The following is a 12600-nucleotide window of genomic DNA, read 5'->3' on the forward strand; positions in this document are numbered from 1 at the left end:
AACGGCCGCGCATCAAAAGACGCTATCCCCATAATGAAACTTTACAGCCGCGGCGAAATTACTTTAACGTAAGCTATTTAATTGCAATAGGCGGGACCGCCCGCCCCGCCCACCGCCGCCCGCCCTACGGCGATTATGTGCGGAGTAATTAATTCTATTGCTGACAGTTGCGAGGTTTTGCTCTTCGGCCTTTCGGGTGGTGGAGAAATTCTTTTTGATTCAAGGTTAAGGATGTGTCGTTAAATTGGGATAAACGGTTTGTAGTGATGTGTGTTTTGATCGGAAATTTTGTTTGATCCTAGGAATAGTTTCTGTTTTTACTGAAAAATAAACCTTTACTTTTTCGTTTTTTAATTTACTGTTATGTACGAGTCCGTCATGTATCAAATACCTCTTGCTACTCTTTTAAGATCCAATAGTCACTGTAAAGGATTTCAAAATATAGAGTAAGGCTGCGGTTGATTTCTGAAATTGAATCGAAACTGCTGGACCGATTTGAAAAATTCTTTCACCATTAGAATCCTACGTTATTTATGATGAACATATGCAGTACGAAGTTCGCCGGGTCAGCTAGTTGCAAATATTTCTACTAATTCCCCGATCAATGTTTTTCACTTTAGACAAAATAAATAAAAATCAGGACTCCACATTTCGCTTGTTGGTTTTCTTCTTCCCAATAAATATCTTCTTCACTTTTGATAGGCGTCATTGTTTGTAGATTATTATTAGACCTCACGCGTCAGTCGCTAATTGGCGTCGAAACAAAGCTAAGCCACTCCAGTCCAGGGTTCGGGGCCGGATCGGGCACGAGGGGATGTCACTCACCTGCCATTGATTGGGCTTAGTTTTTAATTGACGTTGTTAATGTGGAACTAGAATTAGGAAAGTTTTTAACGCTCGGTTTACATTCACAAACATTACTATGAGGTCTCACAGTGCGCGTGGACACAAAGGTTGACACATGAACCAATAACAGAGCTCTATTCAACGTAGTGCGTTCGATTTTCTGCTTCACTTAAGCGTTACGGTTGAGTATTTGCGGTAGTAGGAGAGACCGAGGACAGTTGTTGTAACAGAGTGAGTTAAAACAAAATCCGGTTTATTTGCACCTATAATATGTCAGCAAGCTGACAATTTTACGCAAACTGTGGAGTGTCACCGAACGCGATGGAGGACTGTTGTGAATGCCCTCTGCCCCACCATCTAGGGGCATAGGACCTTAAGTCAAAAAATGTCTAGGTGGAGTGTCCAAAGAGCAACGAATGATTTTTTTCGCGAATGAAAAATCCGCCAGATGGCAATACGTAGACGCGAGGTCCAAATGCTGCATGATTGGTTATTTTTGACATGACATTGACAGATATGTCAAAATCCACCAATCACGCAGCAGTCAAACCCCACGTCTACGTCCCGCCATCTAGCGGATCTTTCATTCGCGAAAACCCTCATTCTCGAAGTTGCTAACTCGATAAACAAGTCACCTCTGTTACAACTCCTCGGTCCCCTACGAACATCTCTCTATTGATATTTTTGCATACTGTATATTTTGTCGTTTTTTTAAAATGGGATTATAAAGTAGCTATAGCTAGACAGTTCGTACGTGCGCCGCCTGCAAGTGGTGCTTGCAACTCATATTACTTGCGTTTGAAGTGTTGTTCGTTTAGTTTAATCATTCTTGAATAATCCTTTTTTTAATAAAATTCCAGCATTTATGTGAAATAGTGCCAAGAAGTCGCCGGAATTAAATTTAGTCACTGGCTGTCAGTCACATTTATTTTAAAAGAGAAATAACTGTTTTGTGATTCCTATTTTGCAACGTAAGTGAACAACTTTCTTCAATAATTGTTTTCTTTTTTATTCGTTGATATTGTAATTATTCTTAGCTTCGCGAACTGACGTGTCTTTATAACAAACTAGCTTTTGCCCGCGGTTTCGCCCGCGTGGAATTTTGTCTGTCACAGAAAAACTTTCCGAAACCGGGATAAAAACTATCCAATGTCCTTTCCCGGGACTCAAACTATCTCTATGCCAAATTTCATCAAAATCGGTTCAGTGATTTACGCGTGAAATCAAGACAGACAGACAGACGGACAGAGTTACTTTCGCATTTATAATATTAGTATAGATGCAAAATGCACTCGAGAGCGTGCATGGACTGCGAACGTGCCTCCGCGAGGGGACGTCAATCAACTGAATTTATTCGGCTTTATTGTTGTACAAATTGGCATTGTTTTATTAAATTCATATTAATTCATTAAAAATAATGAATAATTGTTTTTTACATTAAAAGACAATATTTGACTCGATGCTTTATGACTCTTTGCTATTGCTCATTTAAAACTCTTCCAACCTCAATTTAGGGGCAAATCCAATCCAAAGGGGGAATCCAAGGTTTATGTCCCTTTTCTTTGAAAAGCCGATAAAATCTTAAAAATTAAGGAAAAACAATATTTTCAACTTTAGAAAAGTTTCAGCAAGTACCTATCTCTCTATCTATTACTTGGACCTTTCGTCGTTTCAGCCACATGATGTCCACTGCAGGACAAAGGCCTCCCCCAAATAGACCTTTCATAGAATTAAAAAGTAATTGTTTGTTTAAAGTTGTCATCGATATGCTGGGCGATTCTGAATCATTCAATATCATACAAGCATGTACGAAACGTTCACCTCCCATTAGCACGTCCCGAAATAGCTCAGGGTTCAACATGTATCAGCCATCGAGTCCAGTGTCGCCTGAGTCATGCAACAACAGCAGAGGTTAACGACTCGGCGCGATGACGTATAGTCACATGCAAAAATAATAGTACTACCCGTTCGCTCTAAGTTTGCCGGTCCATGGAATGCGCGTCTCCTCCCCCAACCGCGATTAAACGCAATTAGTTAGTGATTAAACGCAATTAATGTGTCTTATTTTACGCAAATAGACAATTTTGTATCAATATTAATAAATAAACATTATTTTCAATATAGTTTGCCATAGTTATAGACGCTTCCCTTCGAGTGACGTTATATCGCCAGCGGAAAACTTATCGCGAACGGATAGTATACACTAACCCCCTTATTACAAAAAGTTACTCTGGTTGAGCTCTGGTCTAAATTGACATTTAGTATGGAAATGTCATTTTAAACTAGTGTTCGTCCCGTATTTAACTTTTTTTGTAATAAGGGGGTATAGGTCCCTTAACTTAGTGCTTGAGGTATGGCAGCGGCACGGGAGGGCGAATTTGTGACGGTCAAACGTCAGCGAGACTCAGATTAGAAAGAAAGATACATTTATTACAAATGACATGACATTAGTGAACTGAAATTAGTGTGCCCTGTCACGTCCCAATATTTATTTATTTATTTATTTATTCATGAATAGAACGGTAGTACCAATTACTATTCATTACTATTCAAACAAGACGTAACAAAGTTAATATGTCAATGTCACCCCTCGCTAGTTCTATAGAGTTAACCGCTAGATCTATAGCTTCTCCCGAGGCTTTGCCACCGTGAAGATTGGTCTGTATAGCTTCAGGGATAATGTAGGAATGAATTCTAATAATAAAAGTTTTTTTTTAAATCGGTTCAGAAACTTTTGAGTTTATTCGTTACAAACATACAAAAACACAAACCCTTTCTCTTTATGAAATAAAATAAAAAATAAATTCTTATTTCTTCTTATTTCAGCGGAATAAATTATGGATTTTGTAGTGCTGACTGTACATTCGCTCACTAAGTGGCGAATCGCCATGGCAGCGCAATAAAATGCGATCTGACACTCCCCTCGCGATTGCTACGCGACCGTCGTTACAGTGTAGAAACATTATACGTTTATGAACACTTCTGTTTGACTGGCACTGGCTAGATTAAATCGTTAACTTGGGGAATAGGGTGTCAACTCAAAAAATGTCATTTTATTTCAAAAAGTTTAGGTATTTGTCTAACTTGATGAAGTTCAATACTTCAATTTAACCACAATATTGTATTCGTAGACTTTTCATTTTATTTAACTACCGCGTCTGTATTTACTAACTAGATATTATATCTCTCACTTGCAAGTACCTATTCGACAGTTCAAATGGTCAGGTTCCAAATTTTTTACCTATATTAACTAGAAATTAGAATAAAGTTAAAACTTCTTCACTAAACATGACAATAACGTAGTAATACGTTTTCAATTTTGGTGAAGTATCATCAAAGATTAACAAAAATAGAATATTATTAGAAGTTTTGATGTTAATTGTGTTAATTATCAATAAGCTATTCTAAGAAAACGGCTTTGAAATCCAGTTAATTAGAACAAAATGAAGTAGGTAGTACCTACTTATCATCTAAATATATCTGTCTATTTCTCCGTAATAAGATTCATTAACACAACCGGCTTGTTCCCACGAACCTATGAGATTTGACATGTGTGTTCACATAATAGTCCAGTTCAGGGATCCTGTATTACAGGATCTTTCAAAGATGGATTGCCGTGGAATGTACGAGTACTTAAAGTACGAGTACTACATGTGTAGGCTAGGCGGTTTTATTCTCAACAATTTATAGTAAGTTCAAACAACTATAATACCAACCTACACGGCTGATTGTTTCTAAATCGATCAGCAATTCGCGTGCGTGATTTTAGTTGTAGTAGGTAGTAGTAGTAACTTAATGTACATAATAAGTATTTTATTTATTTATATAAACTTATATAGGGTGTCCCAAAAAGTAGTGTCAAGCCGAAGCTCAGAGGTAGAGCATCACTAGGGCTATCCAAATCACCCCCATGTATGTTCCACAATTTTTGATAATTTTCGAGTTATGATTATTTTAAATTTCTGTGCTTAGGCACTTTTTTCGTCACTGTGGCGTGAATAGTCAAGTTACATGCCTGATTTTTTATTATTATTAGATGAATACTAGGCCTAGCTGATTTAGAAGTATTTACATCCATAACACGATCAAAGGGCACAGTAACTCTTTAGGCAACGACGCAGCGGATGAACTGGCAAAAAGAGGTTCGGACACAACAGTGTTTGGCCCAGAACCAATACTGCCGATACCACAAGCACAGATCAGGAACTGGCTGCGTTCCAAAACAGAAGAAAAACACCACTCAGAATGGAAAAATAGCGAAGGATGCAGGCAAACAAAAGATGCGGTTCCGGACGTATCGAAAAAGTTCTCCCGCAGCCTCATCAGACTAAACAGGGACAGCATCCGCAAGGTCTTAAGTGTCATAACCGGACACTGTATGCTAAACAAGCACCTATACAACATAGGTGTCACAGACAGCCCACTGTGCAGGGGGTGCATGGAGGCAGAGGAAACACCGCAGCATGTGCTCATGGAGTGCAGTAGCGTGGAAGAACAACGGGCTCAATTTCTTCGATCACCGTCGTCGCTACAGGAAGCCTGCAGCAGCCTGGACGGGCTGCTCGCCTTCTGGGGGGATCTGGGGTGGTTGGAATAGGAAGATAAACCACAAATCGCGCACAATGGCCCTATCATGAGGCTAAGTGCGGTATTCGATTGCCCTGCAAAACTAACTAACTAACTATCCATAACACGAATGTAAACTAACAATCCTGTATTTTCTCAAAAGAATCATGATTCGGGTAGCCCAAATGATGCTCTCGGCTTCGGCTTGACACTACTTTTTGGGACATCCTGCATGCACATAGAACAGTGTACATAAGGCGGACTTAATGCCTTAAATATATATAATATAGAGTGTATATTCACCTGTGCTTGCGTGAACAGTACGCGCCGCTTCCTGCGCTGAGCCAGTGGAAACTGCATCGGCTTGGCGTCGGGCCCCGCGCACGCGGCCAGCCCGCCCATATTGTTGACGTGCCCCATGCCGCCAGACGTCGACGTCATCAGCCTGGAAACTGAAGCAGCCGTTCAGGTATGTGCCAAGCCAACAGCCTATGCCCCCCAATATGATGCTGCCCCAATGTGCTACATTATGCCCCAATTTAGGATACATTTCCCCAAAGTACAGTCGCAGAATGAAAAGGTTCGTCACCTTAGAGTCGGTTTTCGCTTGCACTATTTAGGTACTGTAAGAGTCAAACCTGCCAACATAACAGTACAAGAAACAGTGCTGCTAACATTTAAATAAATTATGACGTTTGCTGACAAATAAGGTTTTGCTTGTTTATTTTTCTATCCCATATCAGTGCAATGTTACAAAATGTAGTTTTTTTTTATTTAATAGAAATAATAATGGCAGGTTAAACCAACAAGAAGGTTTTAGTTTATCAATCATAATAATCTTCTTGACAAGATAAATCGTCAAACAACTTTGATCTGAATAATTTTGAACTTTACTGACGAACAGTAAAGATTATCCCACCAAAAACATTCTGTAAAAAATTAGCCAAGTCTCGATGGAGCTGCCTGTTTATGAACCATAGACTTGGCACGACTTTGTCTAGATTTCATTACTTTTTAGAGATAAACAGGCAGCTCCATCGAGACTTGGCTAATTTTTTACAGAATGTTTTTGGTGGGATTTCACTTCTTTTTGTAGAAAGTGGCATAATTATTTAACGTCGGCGTCTTTTCTTTTAATATCATCGACATTTTTTTTACGATATTAAACACAAATAAACTCAACGACCTTTAAAATGGACAACGAATCAGAAATTGTTTTAATAACAAGTGCCACGCCATCTAGCGATGAGCGGTACAGGCGAACACCACGGTGCCGGTGTGGCGCTAGTAGTATTGATTATGAATGTGGTGTTACTCCAGATCTTCGATTTTCCTAGTTTTTATAGTTTTCCCTTTATGTAGTCATTAAACCCTAACTCTGTACCAAATTTCAGCTCTCTGAGTTAATGGGAAGTACTAGTTCTATTTTGATGATCATCAGTGAGTGAGTGAGTGAGTGTCGTAAATGCGAAACTTTGCTTTCGCTTAACTTCGGAACTAAATGACCTACAAACTTGAAATTTTGGATTTTAAGTATGTGATTATAGCTTACTAGATGACAAAAATTTCTGCGTTCTGGTCTTATCCAGAGGTTCTCAAATAGAGGCCTGAAAATGCGGCGAAATGGTTCCAGTAAAGATGGTACGGCAGTGTTTGCTTCGCGCTCGACTTGGCGGGGGGGCTGCCGTGCCCCCAGATTTTCTCTAACTCGAGATTATTCTGTAACATAGTTTCTAAAGGTAATATGTGCTCGCGATTCGTTGAAGGAATCAATTTGAAAACTGACGAACCTTTTCATTCCGTGACTGTACAACTATCCTTTGCGCTTTAAGACTGCTCAATCTGCCTAATGTGCCCTAAAATGCTCTAATGTACTCTAATATATCGAACGTGTTACTAATATGTGCCCCACGACTCAGTAATCTGTTCTATGTATCGATTACCTTCACCATTTGCCCCGCGTTTTATTTACGCTTATGCTACTACTGGGTGCCTTATTTTCACACTAAATCGAATGTAAACCAATAAGGATCCAGTAATAATACTAGGTCTGCCAGTCAATTGTCGTATCAACGTAGGATATAGGATGTCTGGTAATTGGTACAAAAATAGCATTAGTAGAGGACAAATGATACGATGAAGCGCTAATTAATCCATCGTCTTATTGTTTTTTTTTTCGGGTTTTCACACATCATGTGAAAAACCGTTTGAAACAGTGTGGAAAATCGCGCTAAAATGTGTAAACTAAGTACCCCATTGTGTCACCAACCTATGCCGCAATGTATTATTAAGAATGTTACTGAAATAAAAAGGAAGTATTAAAGTATAATTTCAAATTCAGTATCGAAAAAGTGGCCCAGAAGTCAAATTACGGACTTGAATATGAACCTAAGTTTAATATAGGTATATCGTGACAGTCCCTACAATTAATTTATAATTATGGCAAGAATTCTGGCTATAGAGTGAGGGGGAGGATGCACCCCAGTCGGTCTGCTAAGTGATTCGGAAATTATTTCCATTGTGGTAATAATTACTGCACTCTATCATTTAATTTTAATCATTTGACGTTTCAATGTTGATGATGTTTTCCATGTTTACCAATGTCACAATATGTGAACTGAAAAAAGTACTTAAATATTGTGAACTGCAAGTATGTTGCACTGCAAAGTACCTATATTAGGTACTCATATTAGGTATTTTTCTTCCATTTTAGAATCTAGAGTTTAAAGATTCTACCATAAGACAATTCGATGCTATAAAATCATAAAAGATTATTTCCTCATTCAGTAGGTAAAGAACAAAACGATGACTTAAACATTCCATTTGAATGCAAAGTCCGAACATTCCGCATCAGCTGCCACAACAATGTCTGGCAGAATCAACATGGATTCAATAGCGAATTTTTAGCAACGTCAGAACGTGCGGAGCAAATCTCATAACCTTTATTGTGCGGGCTTCGGGCTGCAGACGGAGCAATATTCCACACATTATGCCGAAACCACCGCTCTTTGTATTTACACAACACTCCAGCATCGAAAAGGGTCTTTCAATATAAAATATACGCCCCATTCTGTCTTACTCCCGTTCTATTGTAGCCTGTGTTTTGGTTCAGTGATATGATCGAAAAAAAGTTAGAACTCGAACCTTTAGAAACGTCAATGGCCGCCGGACATTTAGTTATCGGGATCTCGGATTGAAACGTTTCGTTTGCGTTTCATTCAATCGCATGCATTGTTGTGCAACGAATGCCGTTAAATGACACGTAAATAGCACACAAATAAATGTGAGGGTTGCATGATTTTATCTGTAAACAAAAAGTGGCCTTTGTCTATTGAATTCTGTTTAGTTTCGATTGAATGTGTTGGTATTTATCTAGCAAAATCACTCTTGATTTGTATTAAATTGTTATTTAAAAGGTTTTTCTGAGAAACTAGTTATATCTCAATGGAGGTACAATATACACTGAACTTCGAAATTATCTTATAAGGCACCTCTTTGATCATTTGTTGGTACCTATCCACTTTTAAAAGTAAAAGTCATTGTTTCCATTTTCTTATTAATTAATTCACTCTCTGTTAATCTATCTATTCTTAAAATATCTTAATGGTTTCAATAGACAGACAGTTTTAAGATCTATTTTAACCATTCACTTCTCTCTACAAGATTTATCAAATTCTCAATGCCCGCACTTAACGTATTCGCTCGCCCAGAAAATCCATCTCGCCCGGTCCGTCTGGCACATATATTGTCAACAAACACGGTAATCGAACCCGCGACCGACCGGGGCGGCCACTCAACGTAATGGTAATAACAACTATATCGATTCGGGATATCAGACGGCTTGTCGTAATATTAATAAGATATGCAAAAAATATTAAACTGTATAACTTGGCTTCCTCAGCTTTATTATTAACCTCAACTTTTAATATAGGGCTTTACTTGCCCTCCGAGTCACGGAATCATATTAACTTAGTTTATTCGGAAATTAAGTTAATTACATAAATAACTCTTCACTGGTACATAACCCAGAATCTCTGTATTGAAAGAGACTGTTCTCTACTTTTTCGATTACGGCTTTGTTACAATCTCACTATCACTTAACAGATTTTTTAAAAATTTCAAACTCAGGCGTTAGTAGCTGGGTACTGAGGTGTCTATTTTGCAACACCGTAAGCCAACACGAACTCAATCCTATTCCTCTTTATAAGTCTCTCACAACGGAAACCGCAAGACAATTTTTATTTTCTTAGTCATCAAAAACTTATAATGTGAAAATGGGAGCTAGTTCTAATAGCCGTGACTGTATTAGAAGTTCTGAAGATTTCACTTGACTCATTTGACCTGTCTCTGCTTGATTATTCTTCCCAAATTTGCGGGTCCGCGCATAGTTATCCAAAATTCGTTTATGTTAACCCCCGACCCGTCAGAGGCACGCACGCCCAGGGCAATTTCACGCCGGCCGCCCCTCATCAAATGCACCCGCTGACCGCTGATTTGTGTAATGATTGCTTCTAATGTGCGTTTGGGCACATCGCACTTGCTCCGATGCCTCGGGCGAGATACAGATCTGTGAGGGTTAAATGTTTTAGAGTTTAGAGGAGGCTATTCCGTTTTTCAACTGTTTGGCTTTTTGCGAGACTACCGGGACTACCATTAATGGACCCACTTGTATTATTATTATCTTATTTACTTATTTTACTAATTGAGCTTTTTCATATTCCATGCAACTTCTTAAAAACTCAATCTTCTTACAAAATTGAATTGCTAAAAACTTTAAATCACGAGAGTTCTTAACGTGTAATTTTGGAATGGCATATTTTCTATGTTGTTTGATTCTTGTTAATACTGTTTCATTTTGAATGATATTTATTTATTTACAAAGAATAAATTGCTAGCAAGTGAGGCCGATTGAGGTTTATCTCTCTAAAATCCCAGTTTTTACAACCCACGAGGTAGAGACGGAGAGAGAGAATTAAGGTAAATTTAACATTGCAGAATTAAAATTATTTTAACTCAAAATGATAATGCAATGAAAAAATATCTAGTCTAGACTCTAGACGATATTTATAATCGCTAACTAGTCACCGCAAGGCTCACAAAACATGCAATAGGTATATATAGAAATGAGGCTTAATGAAGGTCACTGGATGACGGTGCTGTGCAAACAGTCGTTTCCACACTGACATCATTATTGGCTCCACGGCCGAATAAATTGTGCAAACCGATGTTATTCTATGTATTTCTTAGTAGACTTCAATCAAGGTCGTAATGGTAATGTCAACAAACATTATAGAATATTGAGTCTGTATTAAAATAGAAATCTAATCAAAATATACAGGTTGAAATTGAAATCGTTGGCATCCAATTTACCTATGCCACAATGTTTTTTTAGCTTGATTATTTGCTATTAGCCATTTTAACTCATTGGATTTGTCTTATATTTGGGGAATGTACCTAATTAGGTACCTACTATGTATCATGAGTAAAGTCTATTTTAAAAGGATGTCAATGATTTAAACACCCTGTATAATTTTCAAGTGTTTATGTATTGTTTTAAATATCTACTAAAACATGACCTGTAATGTCACTAACAATACTAATTAATGTGTATCACAGTGTTAAAGACACTCCATTGAGCGTCTGAAATAGTTTATCTACAGGCTAACGAAACCTTCGAGTCACAAAACTATCTTTCTTATAATCGCACTGATTGTAGCAGACAATGTCCATCAATTAATTGAACTTAGTAACTATAACCACTAGTTATACAGGATGGCCCAGAAGAAAATTCATTTTTGAAAATTCAAGGAAACGAAAACTGTACATTTTTGTAGAACTTTAAGTATTGCAATTTAAAGGAAATTTTGTGCAATTTTTTTTTTAAATTTACTTTTTTATATAAATTTTATCGTACATGTGATTCCCTTGACGTTTACAACATTCGGTCAACATACATAAAATTTTTGGAAAACTTTCGTTAGAGTTACCTCGAAATGGATTCAGGATGAATGAATGCTGCAGAGTTTTTGGATTATGAGAGTATACTCTGCTCACAAGGTAACCCCACAAAGAGAAGTCTGCTGGAATGAGATTAGCGCTTCTTAGAGGCAGTGAGATTTCACCCCTGCTTAATTGGTTTGTTGCATTGAAAGGATGATTAATTTTTGAGAGCGCTATACTGGTAGGCTGAAAAGCTTTTTGATATCAAAGCTGCAAAATTCACAAGGCTATGACCGGAGCACTTGGTTTCATCAAGATGGGGCCACGTGTCACACTTCAAATGAGAGCATTTAGATGGTAAGAGACATGTTCCCACAAACATTTTTTTTCAGGCAGGGGTGACATCTCCTGGCCACCAGGAAGCCCTGATCTCACTCCAGAAAATTCTTTTTTGTGGTGTTACATTAAGAATAGAGTATATTTTTATAATCCAACAACCATGCAGCAACTAAAGCTGAGCATTCGGCAAAAAATTCAAAATAGGTTTCGGGGTAATTCTAACGAACGCATTTCAAGATTTTGATGTATGTTGATCGAATGTTGTAAGCGGCAAGGAAATCTCCTGGGCGATGTAATGTAATAAAGGTAGATTTAAAAATAAATTGCATTAAATTTCCTTTGAATTGCAATAGTTAAAGTTCTATAAAAACGTACAGTTTTCGTTTCCTTGAATTTTCAAAAGTGAACTTTCTTCTGGGCCACCCTGTATCAGCTGATCGCTCCGTAATAATCGTCTCTACAAAGCTCGTCGTTGAATCGAAATCTACAACCAATACATATTTTATATCCCACCCATGTGGGTTTTGTCAGTTTTAAAATCCGGTTTGAAATGCACACTATCCTTAAAAAACAATATATGGCTAACTTGCATGTAAAATTACTCCAAAACCTGGTTATTTCCGAATAACTTACTGCTCTACTGAACACAGCTACTTAAGAGTAATAATTATAATTTAATAAACAGTAGAACCCGCGGTTGTCAATCGGTTCTAAAGTGCCTCGAAAGTGTCCGGGGTACGTGACCGGCGTGCGCTACCGAAATTATTATGGAGATTTATATGTTGCTCGCCACAGAGATATGATTTGACATTATTTAAGAAATCCTACTATCCTTCTTCTTTCGCTATGATTGTGATGATTTCGCTAAGATTTCGCCAATGTCACATTTATAAGATCCTTACTTTTGAC

The 12600-nt window shown here is 37.9% G+C and overlaps 1 protein-coding gene across 1 annotated transcript in view; it reads right to left on the bottom strand.

Moving 5' to 3' along the window:
• LOC114362741 (thyroid transcription factor 1) overlaps positions 1-12600 on the bottom strand; it is a 44457-nt gene that overhangs the window by 16234 nt on the left and 15623 nt on the right. The window contains exon 3 of the mRNA XM_028318262.1: positions 5716-5864. Coding sequence (XP_028174063.1) covers positions 5716-5864 — 149 coding nt within the window. The remainder of the gene's footprint in view (positions 1-5715; positions 5865-12600) is intronic.

The sequence above is a fragment of the Ostrinia furnacalis genome, unplaced genomic scaffold (assembly GCF_004193835.3).
Source record: "Ostrinia furnacalis isolate ACB-3 unplaced genomic scaffold, ASM419383v2 OfSCF6699, whole genome shotgun sequence".
NCBI lineage: Eukaryota > Metazoa > Arthropoda > Insecta > Lepidoptera > Crambidae > Ostrinia > Ostrinia furnacalis.